General features: G+C 41.8%; 1 protein-coding gene and 1 long non-coding RNA gene across 2 annotated transcripts in view; one reads left to right on the forward strand and one right to left on the reverse strand.

Moving 5' to 3' along the window:
• The window catches only part of LOC143329252 (uncharacterized), a 154,736-nt gene that overhangs the window by 5,484 nt on the left and 124,510 nt on the right, over positions 1–24,742 (forward strand). The window contains exon 2 of the long non-coding RNA XR_013077874.1: positions 18,915–19,006. This is a non-coding gene — a long non-coding RNA (uncharacterized LOC143329252). The remainder of the gene's footprint in view (positions 1–18,914; positions 19,007–24,742) is intronic.
• Positions 615–17,859, reverse strand: LOC143329184 (zonadhesin). The gene is made up of 20 exons (XM_076744965.1): positions 17,856–17,859; positions 14,332–14,555; positions 13,352–13,657; positions 12,013–12,553; positions 11,701–11,897; positions 11,236–11,619; positions 10,627–10,919; positions 10,152–10,417; positions 9,529–9,666; positions 9,189–9,445; positions 8,951–9,056; positions 8,047–8,303; positions 7,030–7,467; positions 6,664–6,715; positions 4,189–4,233; positions 2,989–3,197; positions 2,671–2,827; positions 2,224–2,576; positions 1,139–1,268; positions 615–971 (listed from the first exon to the last, which is right to left on the reverse strand). The coding sequence occupies exons 1-20, from the start codon at positions 17,857–17,859 to the stop codon at positions 829–831; spliced, it is 4,500 nt and encodes a 1,499-aa protein (XP_076601080.1). The 3' UTR covers positions 615–828.

The raw sequence follows: 24,742 nt of genomic DNA on the forward strand, positions 1-24,742 counted from the left end.
CATTTTCACTGGTTGTATTTATGCCAAGTCATGTTTGGCAGCTCGGGTTTGGGAGGGGGTGTGTTGTCTAAGGAAAAAAACAAAATCTCCTTGAATTCTGTTTGTTCTTATTTTATAAAGTGACAGATATTATGGAGTAGGGCTGCATGATACTGGAAAACACTGACATCGCGATATATAGGCCCATTGTTATCCAACAGCAAGTTTTGTGTGTGCATTGTGGTTTTTGAGCATTTCTTACATTAGGGCATGGACCTGCCCCTTCACCCTTTAACCAGCATAGGGATTGCCACTGACAATGGGAGCACATGCACTCAAAAGCCGCCAAAATTAATGCCTTCCTCTAACATCCGGGTGACATTGTCTGTTATAGTGTCGCCGATACACATGCACAGCTGTCAGTTTGCTATGTGCTGTGGTGAAGAAGTGCACTTGATCAGTTTATCGAACAAAGAAAACAGGCATTTCTCATTTTTGTGATTGGTGACTAGTGGCCACTGCTTTGGTTTTAATATGGATGTAATATCAGATGTGCTCTTCTAGTAGATTAATCACTGAAGTGAGAACCGCGTGAGTTTTCTCACTGTATCAAGTTGTAGCATGGTGTGTTGGAGTTAATTTGCCTCGCATTACATTGAGCATTTTGCAATATGACTTTGTATAATGGTTGTGCATATACTCATTGCAGTGTCGATGCTGAAACAATATATCGTGCAGCCCTAGTGTGGAGTCGTCTTGTAAACTGCCACAGTCATGTTTCTGCTAGTGGTCAAAACCTCTACAGGGTATTTTTAAGTGCCATGGCTCATCCTTACAACCATCTGATATTCACACTCTCCAGCTCTCTCCAAACTCTTGAACGTTCCAAGCCCTGGTCCCATCTGGCTTCATCCAGTCATTCTGCTTTTGACCGTCAAAGTTCCCACACAGACCCCCTACCCTCCATTTATATATGCGTGGGAGAATGATCTCTGCGGGCACAAAATCAACAATACCATGGGAGTGAATTCATTGTATAGCTCACTTTACAGCACTTACATTGACATGGGATGGTATCATGAACTTGTTATGAATCCTACAAGATCCAGGACTACTGCTAATTCTTTTAGACTTGTTTAACTAGGTGAAGTATAGTTACCTGCTCTACCGTGTCCATCAAACTTCACTGACAGGCCGAAGTCTGTCTTCAGATAGATGTGTGAAGAATGCTCATAGATGTTTAGACCAGCAGTCGGTGAGACAGGACTATTAGTTATCCTTCCATCCACCTGGAAGGAGACGGAGAAGGGTATGTGCCAATGCAATTCATAATGTGTAAGAGGACGTGTCTTATCAAGTATTCATTCTTGTATGATTACATATGTTGTGTGCAGGGATTTACAAAATGGCTCTAGGGATGACAGTCACTTGGTGGATCAGTTCAACACCGTTCAGACTGAAATATCTCAACAACTATTCGATGGATTGGCATGAAATTTGGTACAGACACTCATGGTCCCCACAGGATGAATCCTAATGACTTTGGCAATCTGTGGTAATAAACTAGCCCCTCTTGGGCCGAAACTTACATTTGTCATTTATGAGCAAATGAATGAAAGTTGATGTTCTGGTAATGTTGAAAATATAATTTTCATTTTCCTAAAAGTCACTCTGACCATGATAATGACTTTTTTTTTTTTTTAATTGTGGATTCAGGCCTCTTTGAACAAATGATTGTATTTCTAATTGTATGAATTAGAAAATGTGAGCTATCCGGTTTTTAAAAAATTGCAGTTAGTGCTTCAGTACATTCAAGCTTGAGTACCAGTGTTCTTTGGATATTTAACACAATGTACTAGCCAAAAGCTCAGACTGCTTTATTGCTTAGATGATAATGTCTGACTCCGGAATAAATGTAATGTTAATATTTCAGCTTTTTTTTTTTAACACTCTCTTTCTCTCTCTCTCATAAACACACAAACATGTGTAAAGTGCCAATAGGGAAATAACATATGACAGAGAATAATTCAGCACGTAACACATCATCTGCCTCACTGCTGTCGTAACACCTCACAGAGGAAATGTGAGGGAGTGCTGGTTATTTCCCTCAGCACTCTCACAAATGTTTGTGGGCGGGCAGAAATCTGATAGTATCCCACGAACAAAATATTGTGTCTGCTGAAAAGGCGCCGCAGGAAAATGAGATGGAGTCAGCATGTTGCTAAAAATGCCCTTGAAACTTACGACCAGCCTCCGTTTCTTCTTGAATTCCATGGTGTGATTGTACACTCTGATCTTAAGCTCTTGTAATCTGTGGTGTTCCTCATGATCTTCATCGTCATCGTCCTCGTCATCGTCCTCATCATCGTCATCGTCATCGTCGTCATCATCATCATCAGTGCCACTGTCATGATGCTGACTGTCATCGTCATCATGTACGGTTTGTGTACTGATGCCCTCAATGTAGACATCTGGAAGATTATTTCGCCCGTTTTTGGTCTGGACCAGCACATATGAGTGCTCGCCTTCAAAGTCATACTTCATTTTATCAAAGGTTTTGTACTCAGAGTCTCTTGTGATAGAACACTCATTGAAGCCTGGGGAACAACAAGTGTAGAGCAATTTCTAAATTAGTAAGTAGGATGTATGGTTCAGACACATCACAGAGTCAGTTGTTGGCATTTACAGCACCTGTAGAATAGCAGTGATAATTGCCCTCGTCATTCTGAAGGCAGACAGCATTTCCATCGCACTCATCTTTGTCGTCGCAGTCAATATTCCCCACACCATGGTGTTCCTCACATTCACATTTCTGACTGCAGTGATTCGTGTACCACACTTCATCGAACTGACAAGAAAGAGAGAGTCATCATGCTGCTTGGACCTTAATCTCCACATGTACCATTTTTAACAATAATGCTTGGGCTTTAGGAAAGTAGTTCTGAGTATTTGAAAATCAGCACCACATATTTAGTGCCATTGATGAAGAGTCATTCTGAACTCACTCACGTGATGCACAGCACCATTCCTGTCCACACATCCACACTGTTGGACAGGCACACAAACCGTCCATTTCCGCACAAAGCCTTCATCGCATGTACATCCCTGCTCACAACCCACATTGTCACTGCAGCGTGGTGGGCCATGCAGGTGTGCACAGGTGGGACTGCAGGCAGGGATGCAAGTAGTGTAATGACTGTTCTGTGGGCAAGAGGGTGCTATAGAGAAAGACAAAAAGGTAGAGACATAGTGTATACTTAGTTTTAAGCTTAAAATTACAAAAATTGTCTGTACAATCAGTTTGTACTATATATACAGTGCTTAACAAATTTATTAGATCACCACCCAAAGTAAGGTTTATGCCACAGCTGCCCTAAATTAACAGCATTGATAATTACCAAAATCATTTTTTATGTTTCTGTAATGGTTAATATACCAATATGTAATTGCTCTTTAACCAAAATGATATTTTTAATTCTAAAATATAATTATTATTGTTGTCTATGAATTTTCAAATTTACTGATTTACAAAAATACTGAAAAAATAGTGATTAATATGTCAAATTATAGTTATTTACTTGCATTCCTGAACAGAAAAATTAGTTTTAGTGGTTGAATGTTATGCTTGACTAATTTCTGACTTCTCAGAGAAGCCCAGTGAACCAGCTCAAATTTGGGTATAAAAAGGTGAATTCATGGAATCCCTTCTCGACTGAATCTGATTGGGCGTGGGTTCATATACCAACAAGACAATGACCCCAAGCATACTTCAAAGCTGTGCAGAGACTATTTGACCAAGAAAAATGAATCTGGAGTACTGGAACTGATGGACTGGCCAAGTCAAAGTCTGGATTTGAATCCTATTGAACAAATTTGGGATTTAGTAGATTCAAAGATTGATCGCACAAAAGTTTCATCTAAATAAAGTCTGTGGGAACACCTAGAAACTATTTGGAACTCAATAACAAAAGAGATTGTAGAAAAGTACATAAAAACAATGCCAGCAAGAATGCAAGCTGTTATCAAGGCCAAAGGATGCCATACAAAATGTTAAGTTTTTTGGTTATTATGTGTGAAAAAGGACTATTTAGTTGTTTCAGTTTATAATTTGCCAAATAAATAACAGTGCCTAACGTGTGAGGCGTAAAGTATACATGATTAAAAACACTCAGTCTGTCTTTAAATAGGGAGTGCAGCCTTATAACTTACTTGGTACAGCTGTAGTTGGTGGTTGGGGTCTAGCTGTTGTAGATTGTGATGTAGCTGTAGATGTAGGCTGTGGTTTCACTGTTGTTGTGGTTTGTGGTCTCAGTGTTGCTGTGGTTTGTGGTGTAACTCCTGGGGTTAGGGGTTTAACTGTGGTTGGAGGTGGTTGTGGTCCACTTGTTGTTTCTGGCTGTGATTGAGTTGTGGTCGGTGGTTGTGGTCTAGTGGTTGTTAGTGGTTGTGGCTTAGCTGTTGACGGTGGTTTTGGCGTAGTTGTGGCTGGAGGTTGTGGTCTATTTGTTGATTGTGGTTTAAATGTTATTTGTGGGCGAGTTTCAGTTTGAGATTGTGGTCTAGCTGTGGTTGGAGGTTGTTGTCTAGCTGTTGTTGGTTGTGGTTTAACTGTAGTTTGTGGCTGAGTGTCAGTTGGAGGTTGCTCTCTAGCTGTTGTTGGAGATTGTGGCTGAGCTGTTGTTGGTGGTTTTGGTTGAGCTGTGGTTGTAGGTTGTGGTCTAGCTGTTGTTGGTTGTGGTTTAACTGTTGTCTGTGGATGGGTTTCAATTGGAGGTTGTGGTCTAGCTGTGGTTAGAGGTTGTAGTCTAGCTGTTGTTGGTTGTGGTTTAACTGTTGTTTGTGGCTGAGTGTCAGTTGGAGGTTGTGCTCCAGCTGTTGTTGGAGATTGTGGCTGAGCTGTTGTTGGTGGTTTTGGTTGAGCTGTGGTTGTAGGTTGTGGTCTAGCTGTGGTTGGTTGTGGTTTAACTGTTGTCTGTGAATGGGTTTCAATTGGAGGTTGTGGTCTAGCTGTTGTTGGAGATTGTGGCCGAGCTGTTGTTGGTGGTTTTGGTCGACCTGTTGTTGTAGGTGGTGCTCTAGCTGTGGTTGAAGGCTGTGGTCTAGGTGTGGTGTGTAGTTGTGGTCTAGTTGGTGTTTGTGGCTGTGGCTGAGTTTCAGTTGGAGGTTGTGGTCTAGCTGTGGCTGGAGGTTGTGGTCGAACTGTTGTTGGTTGTGGTTTAACTGCTGTTTGTGGCTGCGTTTCAGTTGGAGCCTGTGGTCCAGCTGTGGTTGGTAACTGTGGTTGAGCTGTGGTTGTAGGTTGTAGTCTAGCTGTTGTTGGTTGTGGTTTAACTGTTGTTTGTGGATGAGTGTCAGTTGGAGGTTGTGGTCTAGCTGTTGTTGGAGATTGTGGCCAAGCTGTTGTTGGTGGTTTTGGTTGACCTGTGGTTGTAGGTTGGGGTCTAGCTGTAGTTGTAGGCTGCGTTCTAAATGTGGTATGTAGTTGTGGTTTAGTTGGTGTTTGTGGCTGTGGCTGAGTGTCAGTTGGAGGTTGTGGTCGAACTGTTGTTGGTTGTGGTTTAACTGCTGTTTGTGGCTGCATTTCAGTTGAAGTCTGTGGTCCAGCCGTGATTGGTAATTGTGGTCGAGCTGTGGTTGGACGTTGTAGTCTAGCTGTTGTTGGTTGTCGTTTAAGTGTTGTTTGTGGCTGAGTGTCAGTTGGAGCTTGTGGTCTAGTTGTTGTTGGAGATTTTGGCCAAGCTGTTGTTGGTGGTTTTGTTTGAGCTGTGGTTGTAGGTTGTGGTCTAGCTGTTGTTGGTTGTGGTTTAACTGTTGTTTGTGGACGAGTTTCATTTGGATGTTGTGGTCTAGTTGTGGTTGGAGGTTGTGGTCTAGCTGTTGTTGGTTGTGGTTTAACTGTTGTTTGTGGCTGAGTGTCATTTGGAGGTTGTGGTCTAGCTGTTGTCGGAGATTGTGGCTGAGCTGTTGTTGGTGGTTTTGGTTGAGCTGTGGTTGTAGATTGTGGTCTAGCTGTTGTTGATGACTGTGGTTGAGCTTTTGTTGGTGGTTCTGGCTGAGCTGTGGTTGTAGGCTGCGGTCTAGTTCTGGTTGGTAGTTGTGGTCCAGCTGGTGTTTGTGGCTCTGGCTGAGTTTCAGTTGGAGGTTGTTGTCCAACAGTGGTTGGAGATTGTGGTCTAGCTGTTGTTGGTTGTGGTTTAACTGCTGTTTGTGGCTGCGTTTCAGTTGGAGACTGTGGTTTGGCGGTTGTTGGAGATTGTGGCTGAGCTGTTGGTGGTGGTTTTGGTTGAGCTGTGGTTGTAGGTTGTGGTCTAGCTGTTGTTGGTTGTGGTTTAACTGTTGTCTGTGAATGGGTTTCTATTGGAGGTTGTGGTCTAGCTGTGGTTGGAGGTTGTGGTCTAGCTGTTGTTGGTTGTGGTTTAACTGTTGTTTGTGGCTGAGTGTCATTTGGAGGTTGTGGTCTAGCTGTTGTCGGAGATTGTGGCTGAGCTGTTGTTGGTGGTTTTGGTTGAGCTGTGGTTGTAGATTGTGGTCTAGCTGTTGTTGATGACTGTGGTTGAGCTTTTGTTGGTGGTTCTGGCTGAGCTGTGGTTGTAGGCTGCGGTCTAGTTCTGGTTGGTAGTTGTGGTCCAGCTGGTGTTTGTGGCTCTGGCTGAGTTTCAGTTGGAGGTTGTTGTCCAACAGTGGTTGGAGGTTGTGGTCTAGCTGTTGTTGGTTGTGGTTTAACTGCTGTTTGTGGCTGTGTTTCAGTTGGAGTTTGTGGTCTAGCTGTGGTTGTAGGTTGTGGTCTAGCTGTTGTTGGTTGTGGTTTAACTGTTGTTTGTGGCTGAGTGTCATTTGGAGGTTGTGGTCTAGCTGTTGTCTGTTGTGGTTTAACTGTTGTCCGTGGATGGGTTTCAATTGGAGTTTGTGGTCTAGCTGTGGTTGGAGGTTGTGGTCTAGCTGTTGTTGGTTGTGGTTTAACTGTTGTTTGTGGCTGAGTGTCATTTGGAGGTTGTGGTCTAGCTGTTGTCGGAGATTGTGGCTGAGCTGTTGTTGGTGGTTTTGGTTGACCTGTGTTTGTAGGTTGTGGTCTAGCTGTTGTTGATGGCTGTGGTTGAGCTTTTGTTGGTGGTTCTGGCTGAGCTGTGGTTGTAGGCTGCGGTCTAGGTCTGGTTGGTAGTTGTGGTCCAGCTGGTGTTTGTGGCTCTGGCTGAGTTTCAGTTGGAGGTTGTTGTCCAACTGTGGTTGGAGGTTGTGGTCTAGCTGTTGTTGGTTGTGGTTTAACTGCTGTTTGTGGCTGTGTTTCAGTTGGAGACTGTGGTTTGGCGGTTGTTGGTAACTGTGGTTGAGCTGTAGATGGTGGTTTCGGTTGAGCTGTGGTTGTGGGTTGTGGCTTGGCTGTTGTCTGTGGCTGAGTGTCAGTTGGAGGTTGTGCTTTAGCTGTAGGTGGAGGTTGTAGTTCAGCTGTTGTTGGTAACTGTGGCACAGTTGTTTGCGGTTGTGGATTAGCTGCGGTTGGAAGTTTTGATTTAAGTGTTGTTTGTGGCTGAGTTTCATCTGGAAGCTGTGGTCTAGCTGTTGTTTGAGGTCCAGTTGTAGCTTTTGTTAATGGGCTTGATGTTATTGGTAGCTGTGGTCTTGTTGGAACATCAGCACTGGAGGGTTTTGGTGGTGGCTGTGGTTTTGATGAAGTTGATATTTGTGGTTGTGTAGTAGTTGAGCTGTTCTCTGGAGGAATCTCCAGACCTTCTGTTACAGCTTGAATGAAGGTTGTGGGAGTAGGGGTTGTTGGTTTAGCCAGGTCTGTAATGAGATTTCGCAATCAAGTAAGTTGCATCAATTTTCAGTCTTGAGTGTGATTTATGTATAAATTGTGTGTATCAGAAGGAGGACAGAATCACCTGCGCAATGCCCATGATATAGTGATACATCATCTATAGCCACATCAGACTGATCATTGGAACCTCGTCGCCCCTCAAAAATGATCTAAAATTAAGTGCAGAGGTTAATACATTATTAGTGTTTTGCTGTGCATGTTTCTAACATTAGACAGGTTCGAAAGAGAAACATATTAGATTGGTAACTCACGTGGAAAGTTCCAGTGGTTGTCAAGTCCACCTGAGCCATGTGCCACATATTTCCTTGATCATTCCTCTTCCACCAAACAACATCAGCCTTTTTGTCCTGGAGCAAGTAGACATTGAGGCCCATTGTATCAGATGAGCCGTACATATGGTACCAGAACTGCAGACACTGAGGACCAGGGTCAGAACACTGTGAGCTGATGAGACGAGCCGCGTCCCCATGCGTCACGTTGCTGCCCTCGATGTAAAGATACCGACCACCTAGAAAAGAAGAATGAAATAATCAGAATTCTTTCCATGGTGGTCCAGCTAATATCCTTACTTCTGCTTGTTATCTTTCATTTATAATATTGCACCAAAAATGTGTATTACCACCATTGTGGTCAGCAGAGGGCCCAGTCTTAAGGGTGGGGGTGGAACCACTTTGCCAAGTCCAGTCAAAAGCGTCTGTCATCATCTGACTCCAGCTACAAAGGTTGCTGTCAAAGCTACAGTCAATATTGCAGCCTGTAAGGCAAACATTTGCAAAACATTAACATGAAATAAGTACTGAAACCCTTGTGCAACTTCCTGAAAATTTTGATAACCTGTAACTTCAATTACCACTAAGAATTGCTCATTCAGTATTTATTGGCCTATATACAAATGTTAATTTGTAACCATGCTTCAGCTTTCTGATGCAGAGGCAAATGAACCATGAAATATAGCTTCCTGTGCACTTACCTGGGTGTGAGGGGAGGACTTCCGCAGTTGTGGAAGGAAGCTCAGTTCCACTAACCATGTGATTATTGACTTTGTTTAAACCATGAGATATCTGGTATGGCCTTAATGTATTTGCACCATTACAAATGTAACAATTAAAGTTATGATACAGTATATCCTCAATTAATGTGTAATGTTTTATTCACCTTGTTTGAGCTGAATGTCACCTGAGCATGAGCCGAGGTGGATGGAAATGTCATCTATGGCCACATCTGATTGAGCATTAGAGCCTCGAATTCCTTCTATTATAATCTGAGAGAGGTAGTAGAAAAAATAATCTGTCACTGTATAGAATAAGATCATTAGTCCTTCCAAGAAATCTCTGCAACATTCAATGAGCACCTTTTAGGCCCAGATATTGTCAATATGCACTGTCAGACTTACTTGGAATGAACCAGACACACTGATGTCAACATATACTGGATGCCATACTGGTCCCTGGTTGTTCATCATGGACCAGAGCTTGGTAGTTTCATTGTCTTTGAGCAGGTAGATATTGATGGCCATATCTATAGCTGAACCATACATATGGTACCAGAAGTGCAGGCAGAGTGGGCTGTGATAATGGCACATTGAGCTCAACAGACGGGCTGAATCTCCATGAGTCACGTCATCTCCCTCAATAAACATGTAGAAACCAGCTAGAGGAACATTGAGCACAATAGCACAATAATTAAAAACAAAACAAAATGCAGTGATGTCAAGGCCTGACATCGAGTTTTACCTCCAGTGGTGTGGTCATGGTCTGGGCCAGTTAGGTTTGATGGGGTTGGTCCTGAATTTTTTGTCCAGTCAAAACTGTCCATTATGAGCTGTTCCCACCCACATAGATTATTTTCAAAGTTGCAATTCAGGGGACAGGCTATGAAAAAGAATATAAACACAATGGAAATGATGATGAAGTATTACAAGCTAATTATCTGTAGCTTCATTTGATATGAAAAATAAGATTTTATTTTAAAATGAGTTATCCACAAAAATATGATTCCATCCAATCTGCAGATAACCATGGTTAAATGTTTTAAATACATTCATTTATTAAACATCTAAACATCTAACATCATCTGGTGTTGTGGTGTGGTGGTTGGGGCATCAGCTGAGATGTGAACAAAAACAAAACAAAAAGCCAAACAAACAAAGAAAAAGAAATAAGTTCACCACCTCAGCCTTTTTGGTGCCCTATGAGATATTGGTGTTAGCAACCTCACTATGTCTTAATGGCCTTATTATCGCACTAATAAATCAAATTTTATTTCATTAAAAAAATGTAGCAATTTAGTCACAAGCAATATCAGTACACATACATTTAAATCTCACAGAGTGACCATGACTGACTCAAACACTCACCGCAGGCTGTGTCTGCCTGCCAGGGTGGAAGCTCCACTCCTGCAACCTGGCATGCTGCTGCATATGACTTCAGAGATTCACATAGGGTGTCTTGGTCACCACTTGTGGCACAGTAGTCATAGACACAACTATTGAGGTAGATGCTTGGATGAATGTGTTCATGGCAGGACTTGAAGGCATCCCCTAGCAGTGTGTAGCACTCATTGTAGGCATCATTCTCCTCATCATAATCACAAATTCTGGGATCATTTGGCTGGGCAATACACCTGGGGAAGAAAGTTTAGACAATTGCATTAAGATCTCGACGCTTGCAGCTCAGGCTGTTGGGAATGTAAGTAGTGCTAGTGTGGCTAAAAAAAGATCTCATCTGCTGTTTAATAGTATGTTTTTCCTTTTGGAGGTATTAAAATGTTGCAACATTCATTTATTTTGGATTAAAATGTGTGGAGATAACCTGTATGATAGAATAACTTACTCATTATTGCCTGGCACCCTCCAGCTGTCACCAAACTCAAATGGCCCAGTGGCATTTTGGCCTTCTGGTGTTACAAAGTCATCGTCCTGTTGTTCAGAGTAGGTGCCACACAGTCCACACAATTCATACTTGTAGCGCTCATCCACCTGCAGGAAGAGTCTGTTTTGCCCATCTATCATCATTCTGAGGCCAAAGGTCGTCTCCAAAATAATATAATTATTTTTCATGTAGACCCATACTGAGCCATATGTACCATTGTTGGAATAGGGTAGGCGGACACGGCCATTATTCACCTAAACAGAAGACAATCTATCATTTGTAATGAGTTTATACATAAAACAACACTGTTTTGTTTTATTTGCATACTGGGATAGTACAACTAATTAGTTGCCAAAGATGACAAAGCTCCAATGCCTTGACACAGATACATATCTGACCCCCGTGTAAACGGGCAACTTGCAGGCCACGAGACAAAATTGCATGGACTGTGTCCAGCATCAGACACATTTTTACAAAAGCCTTTGTTAACATTCACATACTATAAAAGAGTTGCATTGTGGATTGTTTGATATGTAGAGAATTGCAAAGAGCTGTCATACTTACATAGACCTCCCTGCTCTGATTCAGGGTGAGGTTCAAATCCTCAACCTGAAGAGCCACAGCGTCCATCTTGGACAGGGTGAAGTTCTGAAGCGGATGATGCATGTTGTGCCCAATCACAGCGAACTGGACTGAGCTTTCTCCTCCGCATGTGGTAGTGAGCGTGTAACTGCAGCCTCCTTGAAAATCATAAGCCATCCCATCAAAGGTAATAAAGTGTGGATCGCCATACACACTGCAGGTGGTGGGGTTGAAAGGGAAGCAGCCTTTGACCCCATCCTTGACCTTACAAACCTCATTGTCTGCGCATTGCATTGTGGTGCACTGCATGTCATTGTCACCCATGCACATGCACTGCTGCGCACACTCTCCTTCCAACAATGTTTCTCCCTTCTGCAGGCAAACAGGAGTTGTGTGAATAAATTCTAGTAATGTGGATTGTGAAACTGTTCCCTGTTCATCTACCCCAATTACCTCATAGTGTTTTCCACTGTACCAGCACCCACAGTCCTCTGCAGGGACACACTTTCCCCCACTGAGTTTGAAGCCAGTGTCACACTCGCATCTTTCCTCACAGCTTCCACAGGAGCCAGCTGTATCTGGGCTGGAGCATACTTTGGGACATCCATCAGCACATGAGTTATAGTGGCTGTTCTCACCACACTGAAGGGCTGAGAAGGGCGGAAAGAGAAGGAGACCATGCCCATTGCTGTATGGTCATTATTTAATACAATTTCCCTCAATGGGGACAGAGAAATTAACAGAGGCAAAAATAAAGCAACATACGGCAGAATGTAGAGTTCCTCCATATGGGTATAGCAACTCCAACCTCCTGGCAGATATCAGCATAGACCTGTAATCTCTCACAGAGCACCGCTGGGTCGCCATGAGCAGAGCACATGCTGACCACGCAACCCCTGAAGTAGCTCTCTGCCCCCAGAACTGATTCGCAGTCAGTGAAGGGTCCAGTCCTAGAGAGGAGGCCTCCACAGTACATATCACTGGCATATTCAGCCTCCTCCAGTGGATCACACTGATTAGGTACAAGCATCGTTTCACAGGAGCTCTCAGCCACGGCTGTAGCATCTTTGACATTTGTACCTTTGGGTTTTCTGAAGTCATCTCCTCTGAGGTGGTCAGAGCTTCCACACAAGCCACATACATGATCAGAGTAAGTGGGAGGCAAGCTGACCTGGACAGCACCAGTGCTGTCATATGTGACGGAAAGACCAAAGCTGGTTTCCAGTATAACAGCAGCAGGGCTGCTCTCGATGTTGACAGCACCGCTGCTGAGGTTCAGTGGAAGCTTCTTCCAGACCCCATTAACCTGAAAAACAGTTTATGTTTTAATCTTCCTTTCCAGCTGTCATCAGCAATATGGTCTTACTCTATCTGGCAGTTTGCCTAAAAAGCGGCATTCTAGTGATAGATGGTGTATTTTGAGAATTGATAAGGCTGATAAGTCCTGTATGGATTCAGGATGTTATGCCACTAAAATGTGCACTTAATGATAAAGCCAGTTTATCAGTTGAATGGGTTGCAAATATGGGAACTGCTTGAGCCAGTACATTACACAGCTCAACACTCATTACAGCATAATGGCAAGGTGCCACAAGACTGAAATTGTACAGACGGGACTGAAGTAATTTTGAAGTTTAGGGAGCGCTGTTGAATAGGGAATGGGAATACTGTATGTTTTTAAAGAAAAAAATCAGACAAACAAGCTATGGATGGTTTGGTTTGCAAGTTGCTGTCTACTTTGATTATGACGAATTTAAACTGCTCATTGTCCATATTGTGTGATGTTACGCTGATAAACAGCTTGGCTGAGAAAACTGAAAATAAATTCAGAGTGCCAAAAAGGAATTTGTAACTGCATGGGTGAAGTAACAAAAATATTATGTTAAATTATGTAAAATGCTTATGATAAAGATTATTTTGATGTTTATGTTAAAGAGTAACATTAATTTAACAGCAATTCAACACTCCCTTTGTAAATGGGACAGGGTTGTATGACAGCATAGCATTTTAGGGAAGGCCTGAACATACATTGGCAGATGCTATAAACATTAGCAATGGACCACAGTATGCGTTAAATTTTGTATCTCACATTAAAGTAACTCACCACAACCCGGTGTGTCTCCCTTTTCAGTAGGGACACTCTGAAGTTCACTATTTCCACAATGACTCGTTGAACAGTTGACAGAGATGAGTTCCCGTTCTGCTCATTGACCACTTCCACACTGAACATGGGCAGGGCGTCAGTGGGTGAGCAGGTTTTAGCCAGTGTGTAGGTGCAGGGTGCCATGAAGCGGAACAGCACTCCATCAAAAGTGCTGAAGTCTGTGTTACTGTGAACGGTGCACATCCCAGAGGTGGAAATCCCACCGGAGGGTCCTCTTTGAGGACCGCAGATTTGGCCCTTAGGGCACTGAGAGGGAGAACAGGAGAGCTGGCCAACAGAACAGAGGCAGCGGGTGGACTCATCAGTCCATAACTCTGTGTTCGATTCACACTGCTGTCCTGTGGGGGATGTGAAAGCATAAACAATCACTTGATAATCACAACAGCATCTGACTAGGAATAACAGATCAGTAACATTAATGAATTATTGTATTCAGTTTTGGTACTGAATGGACTATTCTAAATTATCTGATTTACCCAACCTATTATTCCTGTCAGTAATATGTTGATGAATAGTTTCTTAATCGTCAAAACAAAAACATTCCTTGTCTTTTACATCTTAAGCATTTTGTGATATGGGATCTTTTGCAGTTTGGTGTTGTGACAATAATGGCTAACGTTTTGCAAACACATTGTCATCACACTGTATACCTGAATATGGAATGAGTTTTCATTTTTCATTAACCGATTGGACCAAAAGTAGGCTGTTCTTGATTTAGTAAGTAAGAGAATATTTACCACATGAGCCTCTCCTTACACCTATCCGATTAAATGCAACTTGTTCCTCCATGGACGCTGCTTGAACTGCTTTGAATACAACCTGATATAAAAGCAGATGATCTTTTTGAATATATAAATATACTATATTTTAATTTCCCAATACAGATTAATTGCATAGTGTGGGTTTATATGCCAGTTTACCTGAGTCCCTGCTTCACTGATGTTCAAGGGGACAAACACTTGTCTCCAAGAATCCCTGGGGAGGGCAGGTGATGTCCAGATTTGCACCAGACCGGCACTGCTTTTTAGCAGAGCACGGAGTTCTGACCCTTCAGCTGCGACTGGGGCCAGGTACCAAAACTCCAGACAGGCCTCGCCTTCCAGCCCCAGAGGACCGCTCTCTAAAATATTCACTGCAACGTCATCTGGAGGTGAAAAGGCCAGTAAGACAATTTAATACACAAGGGGCTTTCATAAAATAGAAAGTGACTAAGCACATTTTTGAAATAGATCCAACATAACACTTTGTTTCCAAAGTATAAATTCAGTGACCTCACTACTCCGTTCTTTTTAAATCACACAATATAAATGGTAAAGTATTTTTAACTACACAGGTTAGGAATGAGCTTTTATGTTGCATCGTAATTTTAATCACATCAGAAATAGCAAACCAGTCCCTCATCTTTGTTATTGCAATAAAACAAGAAGTACATCTGTTGTGGCGCAATTATCATTAAATGCAAAATAGCTGCTTAGAGTGTTTTGTGCTAAATTTGAACCCTAAGTGCAGGCCCTCTACTTTGATTGCCTCTGGGAGAGCACCAGGCTATAAAAGATTATTAACCTGCTTTCGATCAATTAGTGATAGGCAGCGAGGCACGGACACAGTCACAGCCTGTCTGTAGATTAAAACAGAACTGTGGACTGATGTTCCAAATCCCCTTCAAAAGGGTGGGACACAATTAAAACTCGCAGCAGTCAAATTATCTCTAAGTGCCAAACCGAACTCATAACTGAACTGAACTGTAACCTGGCTTGATGGCAATAAAATTTGGCTTCCAGTTTCTTCATTACATTTAGTTCATCAAATCCATTGCTGTACTATTGTGCAGTAAATGTTATCTGTACTTGTTGCAGAAGTTTGTTGGTTCCTTGTCCAGTCACATATTGGATTGTTGTGTTGGTCGTAGAAACACTGTGTAACATATTCTGTGAAAGAAAAGACAGGGGTCATATATAGTAATATGTACAGTATATATATTTCTCTAACTATTTATGTCTGTGGATTTAAATCCTGACTGTTGAGACAAATTTGGATTAATTTGTCACATTATGGAGTATCTACAGGTCTCATACCTGAGTTTGTCCTCCAGCCTGGTAAAGTAGCGAATGAAACATCGTCAGCCCTGAAATAGCAAAAAGCCACAAATTAGTAAGATATCTGATTTATCTAAAAACAAAACTCCAATCAAAATCCCATTCAGTCTCCACAAAATTTATTTGACCAGAATCAAATATTTGAAATAACCTGACAGTTAAAAGTGAATTCTCTTGAGTCCCACCTGCACTGAATCCCTGTCTGAGTTAGAAAGAGTAAAGTCACTGTGACCAACAAATCTGTGTGGATGCCTCCAAGCATGGCTGATCCCTTAACGGCAGTCTCTCAGCCGCTCTCCCGTTGCTAATACTCTCTCTCTCTTTGATGAATTGAAGAATGAATGATGAGCAGTAACTGTTGTGGAGCTTCTCTGAGGAAACGCAGCTTATGTGATCCTGTCACTGCCAGCACAGAGGTGTGGGACCTCTTGTGTCATTCTGAGAGCAGAGCGGCAGGTTTTAGGCATTTATAGCCTGCTGCCTAACCAGGTAACTTCAGCAGTGGGTGGAGAAACAAGACTGGAGGACCGAAAGACATGAAAGGGGTTGGATTGGGTCTGCGGCGTGAAAATATTCCAAAAGGGACGACAGCAGCTGACAAGGTTGCAGTAAACACTGATAGACAAGGCCATTGTTTAGTGTTGCTAGGTCATAAAAATCACAGAGACGAAGGTCATCAGATATTGATAAGAGTTGAAAAAATAAATGAGTTAATAAAGTGATGTATGACAAGTTTTTTTGACACAACAGTTGAATGTCTTCTCTTGACTTCTAACTTTTGATGTAAAAATTGTATTTAGCAAGGGCCAAAAATAATCTGTGAGAGATCTTGAATGGTTATGGGATGTCATGAGGTAAATGAGGTTTTTTTGGTTTTGAAGTACAACGACGAGTTCTCCACTTGAGCCTGCTACAGGTACCAGTTAAAAGTCAAATGGTTAATCTAGTTAGTCTGCAGGCTACAAGTATTCAAAGATTGTACTGGGTACAGAAAGGTAGAAAGACAGAAAAAAACATGGTTTACATTTTTGCTGCTAGTCATTGTCCCCCAAACGTAAAAGTTTATAATCAGTTGGCAGTTTCAATGATTAAAAAAAAGTAACAGGATTGCAGCCACTGACCAAACTAATGTTATTCCAAAGGCACATCTTCATTATAAAATGGGGGTGAGATCATTGAAAGAGGAATAATGTTCTTGGAAGCTCTTTAGAACTGTTAACCTCATAGACTTACAGGAACAGAAATCACTGTTAATTATTAAGGATTTAGGTCCTCACATGTATGTCTCAAAACATGACCAAAATAACAATCAAAGCTGATGATCCTCTACATGTAGTAAGAGGGCGGCAAGATCATTTTCTTTTCAAATCCACTAACTCTCTCACGGATAAGACAAAATGTGAGTCATTAAGAGCGCTAATGTATGAATTCATATTCCTGAAAAGTACACAATGAGGCATGTGTACATTGTGACTTCATACATGTGGAAAAACAGGCTTCAAGAAGTGTCTACTGGAGTGCATGTAGTGTATGTAGAGCTGTGCACACTGTAAGAACAGGTGGAAAAGAGTCATAAGAAAGAGGCACTGTCTGATCCACCTGTTGGGACATTCCTATAGCCCCATCGGTATGTGTCAATAGAGAGGGTGGCCCAAAGCAAATATTAGAGCTTTTAACTTGTCCAGTCTAAAAGAAGGTCTTTGTTAGAGAGCAGTTGCAAAACACTACTGTATATCCAGTGGATAAAAACTCAAGTTGTTGTGCTCATCGGCAAAGACGAGGCATTACAATAACTATCTTACCTGCAGAGATAATCTACAGTAGTCTGCACAGACACCAGTCTGGTTTCTTAAAGGATGATCAAGGTTTTATCCCAGTGTTGTCTTAGGTGTGGGATGAATGCCACAGAAAGTGAGTTACTTACAAACTGAGCCTCACAGGGCTGTGCTGAGTAGGGACTGATATTTTGAGAGGCTTTAAAATGAAGTAAAACAGATGTACTGCTCTGTAATATCTAGTCATAAATCAGTATTTACACTCCAAGGCAGCAACACACACAGTTATGCAAGTAAATATACAGGTATTTGACTTGATTCAGTTAATGTTTTCTCACTCTCAGTTACTTATTTCTTTTTACTATGCTCATATTTGGCACAATACCACTCTGATATGCCACTCTGGTACAATTACTCCCATAGGCAAGTGAAGCATAATGAATTTCAAAGGCCTCCATTTTTGGCAGCAACAGCCATGATAATTACTAGAAAGGAGTTATCAGTCTATCCATTGATAAGGCCTGTCGTGGGGTCAAGTGCATTCAAATCACTTTATCAGTTAGACAGTGTTACCCATATCTATAAGTTTATAAACCAATATTGTACTCATACCTCTGGTCTTCAGCCAACAAATAAAGGATCCATTAATAATCAACCTTGTACAGAGGAAGCGGGAGAAAGAGCAACAAGGGGCCAAGACAAAGCAATACACTGTGGGCTTTTCCATGGATAATTGTGTACTACAGATGCCCTGATCCATGACTAACAGTTAATAAGCCTGTGTTTGCGTTCTGAATCTCCGCTTTGCTGGCTGTGCTGTGTCCTGCGTAAAAATAGAACACCTTAGTAAGCAAAGGAATGTTACTTTGGAAAAACTGAGCAAAAGTCATGTTGTACTTTTTACAGATCTGAAGGAAACAGCATGACCTATTGAATGTTCGGTTTAGGAGGGCGAGTTTATCATTAAATGTTGCATAAGAGAAAACAGATTAAGAAAGTCTGAAGTTACAGATTTTGATCAGCAGCTAAACATGCATGAACAGGGTGTAATATCCAACAAGTCATCTTCCATTTGCACTTGGGATCATCTTGAACAGTTTTTTTTTTTGGAGACAGCTATATAGTCACAGTGTAAATGGATGGGAGTGAAGGGGTCAGCGTGCTTCAACAGAATTTGAAGTTCTCTTGCAAGCTCTTATTTTGTTCTTGACACAACTTTGATGTGTACAAATGGGTGCATCATTATGAATGCCTTACAGGAGAGACGGTCTGAAAATTGGCGCCATTGTCCCCTTGTTTCAGGGCTGGGGAACATCTGGCCTCCGGTCCGTATGCAGCCCATATGACCTTTTGATCTGGCCAGCAAGGCAATTCATAAATGCAAAACTGTGCAACTTAGAAATACAAAAAAAGAGAAGATAAATGATAGGATAAAAGAAAGGATAAAAGAAAATAATATAAAATAGTATCTTAACATGTCCTTCTGTGTTGTTCCTGCTGATAGTATGCTTGCCCAGGTCAAAGTCAGGGTCAATGCATCAATGCAAGTAGATGTGAAATGTTGAGCTGTCCAAGAGAAATGTGCTTCATTTTTTTTCAAGTATTATTTGTTTTTGTCTTTTGTCTTTATAGATGGATCGAACAGTGACAAGGAGGAAAGGAGGAAACGGGACAACATGCAGCAAAGGGCTGCAGAATGGCCACATGGGGGCACACTCCACCAGGTGAGCTACCTGGCGTACCAGGCTATGTTTTGTTGAAGTGAAAGGAAAGCCAATCAGCCGAAGTTAGTTTGTGGGGACGTGCTTGCGCTGATGAAAAAGAGCATCATTGCAGCTCAATACATCCTAAACTGGATGAGTTGCAAAGAAAAATGCACTCACATGAAGTTAAAGTCTCTTTGGCGCTGTCGAACAAGCACACAAGGTCCCAAGCAGCTTCTCAGCTCTCTGCTTTCAAATGTGAAATCACTTGTAGCGAAATTAAAGCTGTGGCAAGTGCAACAAGAAAGGGCTAACACTCTGCATTTTCCTACTCTGCAAGAACAAAAGGCTGCCATAACATGTGAATAAGCTGGTGAGTGTGAAAACTCCTTCAGGCATTTGGTGAGAGGTTTCTGGACATGAAAAATAAACAAAAGGAACTAAACATATTTGCAACGCCGTTTTATGTGGAAACAGCTGATGTGCTTTTTATGTGACAACGCGCTCAAAGCTAGGTACAGTAACCTCCCTCTGCTCGAGTTCTGTTATTGTATGTTTGTCCTGAGGATTTTCCCATTCTGAGGAGACATGCACTGAAGTTTTTATTTCTGTTTGGGACAACCTTCTACTGGCAGCACTTTTCAAAACTGACTCTTGCAAAGACTGACCTGAAAAACTAGCTGTAGCATCATCCTCACCACCATCTGACATCAGATGCCTCATTAAAGTGAAGCAGTTCCAGCCATCGCATTAGAAGTTAGTGTGATATGTTTGTTCATTAATTTAGTGTGGCCTGTGAAGAATGTTCTAAAATAGAAATGGTTTTTGATTGGAAAAAGGTTTCCTGCCTTATTCAAATAATTATCGTGTCTCATCCCTCTCTACGATGGCTGGCTTTTAACCCTGCCTTCGAGTGTGGCCATTCGTTACAACCATAAACTCTTCTACCTTGTACATGACGCAGAGCTCGACTATTACCCCCTAAGAACAAACACAACTTTATTTCGAAGTCTGTTTGTCCCTTGCAAAACTTGTGTCCTTTAATCTTGAAAAGCTGTCCTGTACCCACACATCTTAGTTCAAGCACCCCTTTGTCAGAGTTCAGTTTATGCCAGGGTTGCACCCAAAGGTCACCCCTGCTGGAAAAAAAGAAAATCAATCAACGATGCAGCCTTTCATCTATGAATAGGTCAGTCAATGGCATATGAAAATCTTCTCTGCCTTCCTCCCAGTTTGCTTGTGTCTTTGCAGTCTGCATTCCCTGGAGATGTCCTCAGCTGTAGCAGCAGGTCAAGGTCACGTTTGATAGATAACACTGGGTAAGACAGGGCAGACACTGAGCTCTCCCTCATGTCAGAGCTTTAGCACTTATACTTTTATTGAGCTCTCATTCATATACTCGCTCCCTTCCCTCAGATGTGGGAATTAAATGAGGACAACTGAGATCACGCCGCTTGTTCTTTTTGCTGTCTGAGGCAATGTACGATGATTCAGTGTAGGGTCAAGGTCATCAGAGATGGAGACCAGTGGGAAGGCAGGCCAGAATACTGACTCTCATTCATGTCTCAGGTTTTAATCGAAATCTTTGAGCTTTTCTGTTGATGCCCCATTTCTGCAGTCGGAGGAATATAAATAGCACTTTTTGTAGCTTTGAAGTGTGTGTGGATGTTTTGGCATTTCTAAACTCTGCGTGCGATGTCGTTTCTATCCCTTATTTTATAGAACATAATGTATGGCCTTCAAAATACTACAGAGAATTGAGTGCTTGTGAACCTTGCCGATAATTATAGTAGTAAATTACATCGATACATGAGTGTTGAGGACATACGTAACTGCTTAAGTGGGTCTATAACATTGCATTTTAAATCCCCTGACTATTTATGGGCACATTTTTACAGGAGCTGCCATTTATAGTCTGTCGTCTGGAAAATGACCTATTTTCAATGAGGTTTTTAGAATGAAGAGTTACCACTGAAGGGTGAAAGAAAGCTGCGGAAGGCCCTTCTGTGGAATGTAAAGTAGCTAAGGTATAGGTTAAAGCAATCTCCTCATTCTTTCGAAATAAAACAAGTCTATCAAAACAAATTAGGCCTCGATGTGTGGCGCCTGTTTAATATTCATTGACTCATCTGACTTGCCAAAGCATTTCTTAATTTCACAGGGACGAGTCAAACTTGTTAACATTTCACCCTCAAGCCTCAAAAGTGAATAAGTGTTCATAAAGCAATAAAGCAATAAATGACCTTTCTCGCATTTCAATTATTATTGTGGTAAACACACCCAATTTAATATTTGTTAGTGTTTGTTTTTGGTTTCTTTCTTTCTTTCTTTTCCTTTTTCCTGAGACAAGGTCATGAGCTGTCCTCCCCCTTCCTCTCTGTTCCTTGCTTCCGTCACGCTCCAGTGAAAAGTTTCCGTGCAATCTTGCAGATGTTTCTTGGCCTGTGGCGCTTTGTTTCACAAACAGAGCCTGACTTCTCCTTCCGCTGCATGGTTGCTAAACAGGTTGTTTAATGAATACAGGTGCTGTGGTTCTGCTCTGCCTATCAGGGAGACATGATCAATACTGTAGGCAAGCTGCGTTTAATTGTCTTTTGTCAACACTCCTCTTTCCCCACCCCCTAAATCTGCCCAAACCAGAGGATTTATTCCATTCTTCATCCTTCGTCTGGCTTTTTGATACATGCGTCTTGTTTCAACAGCCAGCTCGCAGTTAGGCATGAAAAATGTGCCTCAAATCTGAGATTACTTAAAGTTTGGGAAGAACTCCAGTCACAAAAAGAAGAACAAGGTCACATCAGTTTTTGTTTGGTTATGTAAGGACAATGAGAGAATAAAGAAGCACACGATTAGCATCACAGGTCCAAATATAATACTGCATATGGGCCTGCACATTAGAAAAGGCCCTTTTAAATCATTTCAAACCAGGAGGCTGCCTGTCGTTGTTTTACTGTTGCCGGTTCAAGAGCTCATGTACTTTATTTGAGCTATTTCAACCATCCTTAGGCAGTTTTTTAATTGCTATGCTCGTTCTGTACAAACCACCTTCATGAGGACATTTAGTACAAGCTGGTGGAGCAGAACATTTACACCATTCAGCTGTTCCACCAGAAGGTGGCACTCTGTCTCCTTTTGAAAAGTACCTGAACGCCAGAGCCAAGACTGCAAAGTTTCTGAAGGTTTACCAGCTAGCCCCTATTATAAAAACTACTGATTTTCTACAGCTGATGGACATGTATAATGTTAAACTGAACAAAATATTCATTTTACATTAAAGGACAGGTATTGAAATACGTATTTAATAAATAATAGAATAGTAATGTCACCACATTTGCACATGGATTGGTTGAAACGTTTAGTCTGAATGGTGCTTTCATACCCATGAACCTGACCCAGCCACTGATGAAAAGAATATGAATTAAATTGCAATAACAATTGATCTCACTATCTAGTCTGTTAAAGCAAGATAATTCCCATTTGTGAGGTCTGATAAGGAATCGTTTTTTTTTTTTTTGTTTCTGGCTTCAGTGATTCTCTCACTGATAAACCCTGAGCCCAGCTACAATACTCCGGCAGACAGTGGCCCAGTGTCCTATCTCCCCTCAATTAACTTCAAACTGCTCTCCATTACACGCTACAATGAGACACGCAATTTCATTACCTCACACAGGCCTATCAGCGCTACTAATTGTTTTTCTTTTCATTTTCAGCATCCCTCCATCTCCCAGGGAGTGGGTGTGAAGATATCCCATGTTCAGAAAGATAGAAGGATACAGGAGGTCTGGGGGGAAAAAAAAGGGAAAGAGCATGAGACAGAGAGATTCTAGTTGTCCTGTGTACTTGCTGTTTATTGGTCCAGTAGTGAACAGAGCTGGGCAGTTCGTCTGTATAACCTTCAAAGGCCAGGAACTTGAAGCACTCACTGACACTTAATTCACAATCAGCAAAAGGTCAACGCAGACACAGACACATGTACAGAGAGTAGCTGTAGTTTACTGAGCTAACTGGCCAATGTCATTGTGGCTCCACTTTCTCTCCTCCGAACACAACAAATCAGCCACACTCTGCTAGAATTTAGAAGTACTTCTGTTGCACTCCAAGCAAATGGTAGGAATACGGATTTCCAGTGATATACAGTACCCCGATGGACTCTTCAGACACGTAAACACACAGTCTGAATCGAATGTGAAAAATCTGTAGTTTAGTCCCTGACAGAATGCCAATTGCGGATGCATTTTACCATCATCAATAGACCAAATTTACCCACCACCCATTTTAGACTGGGAGGTATAATTTCCTGAATAGTATAATTAACAAATGTGCATGCTAAAGCAATAACTGCTTGAGTTTTGTAATATTGATACCAGTATTATATGCAAATCTTCCAAGTCTCTGCATGGATAAGGTCAATTAAATAAATGCTGTCTTAATGATTTGCTTTTCAAAAACCTACAGTCCTAATCCTGCATTGCAACCTTTTACATCGATATGGTGAACTTGGAGCTCCTGGCAGACATGTGGCTTCAGTAACATTCATTTTAAGTATTCATGTCATCAGTCTAAGCCCATACCCACTTTTATTTGCTATCCACCAACTCCTCAAGGAAACATCTGGCTCTTTTAGCTGCTAAATGCTCCACTCTAGCAAGTTGCTAACTTTGTCAGTTGTTTGGTGTTGGGCAGGTAATGTACAGTCGATTTTAAGAACTTTTTTTGGTGAAAACAGCTGCTTGGCTGGAAATTACACAATGAGAGCAGTGAGAGTGAACCAAAATGGCAAAGCCGAGAGGTGTAAAACCAAATCAATGAGTTAGAAGATGCTAAAATGCTCTGTAGAGCTTCTCTTTGAGTTTGTCATTAAGAGCAACCCCCTTCGCATTCACAGTTATTTGATCCATTGTTAAAAGAAAAATATGGATTATATCAGCTTTAAATACTATTTTAATGCTTTGTTTTGTATCAGAATTTTGCCGTTTTTTTCTGCGCCAGTGTTCTGTGAGACCTTTAAAGTGGTGGAGCGCCAGTGATGTAATTATGACACCAGCAGCTCTGAGTGGAGAGAGAAAACACAAGGAGGCAAAGGAGCCAGGCGGACTTAAATGCCACTTAACCACTCAGAGGAAAGAAGTCTCCTAATTAATAATGCACAAAGTAGTGCATATGAGTTGCATGTGGTGATGTCATACACAGTGAGCTTCCAGCATTGGCGAGACCCACAGAGTGACTCATTCTGCCTTAAATAACCTCCAATCAGTTTTCTGAGAAAAGTTGAGGCGAATATGTTTCAGGCTTTTTAAGTTTTCAGTGTATGATCCCGAATGTTTTATTTAGTGTCTTGGTGGGTTTGATTGTGTGATCCTGTGTTGTTAGTCGCATATAAAGACAGTGTATGGGAGAGACCAGTGACTCCCAGAAACTCTCAGAGTGGATACCATAGGTTAAATCCCATGTTTGTATGCCACTCTCAAACTTTCATTTCATAATCTCAGCTGTTTTTCAACACCAGTCCCCCTTTTCCTTCCCACATATGAGCTGAATTGAATCGAATGCATCCAATTGAACGTGCCCCAATGACTGAGATGTGAGGCAGGGTCCCCAGCCTCAAACTGAAATAGTTTTGGTTGTGCTATCCAGGATTTGATTCGCTCGCCCAACCAGCCGAGACCAGTTTGTGATGAGATGCTGGTCTCCAACAGAGCTATAGAAATCACATCCACGCTGTTTCACCTTAGCTGAGGCATACAGCTTCTACACTGA

The sequence above is a fragment of the Chaetodon auriga genome, chromosome 12 (assembly GCF_051107435.1).
Source record: "Chaetodon auriga isolate fChaAug3 chromosome 12, fChaAug3.hap1, whole genome shotgun sequence".
NCBI lineage: Eukaryota > Metazoa > Chordata > Actinopteri > Chaetodontiformes > Chaetodontidae > Chaetodon > Chaetodon auriga.

Excerpts from the sequence above, each read along its gene's own strand:
- LOC143329184 (XM_076744965.1), bottom strand. Across the intron at positions 4,234-6,663 it reads AGCTAGACCACAACCTCCAA|AATCTACAACAGCTAGACCC; the intron begins CCACTGTTGGAC and ends CAGCTACATCAC. Across the intron at positions 2,828-2,988 it reads GGAATGGTGCTGTGCATCAC|TTCGATGAAGTGTGGTACAC; the intron begins GTGAGTGAGTTC and ends CTTTCTTGTCAG.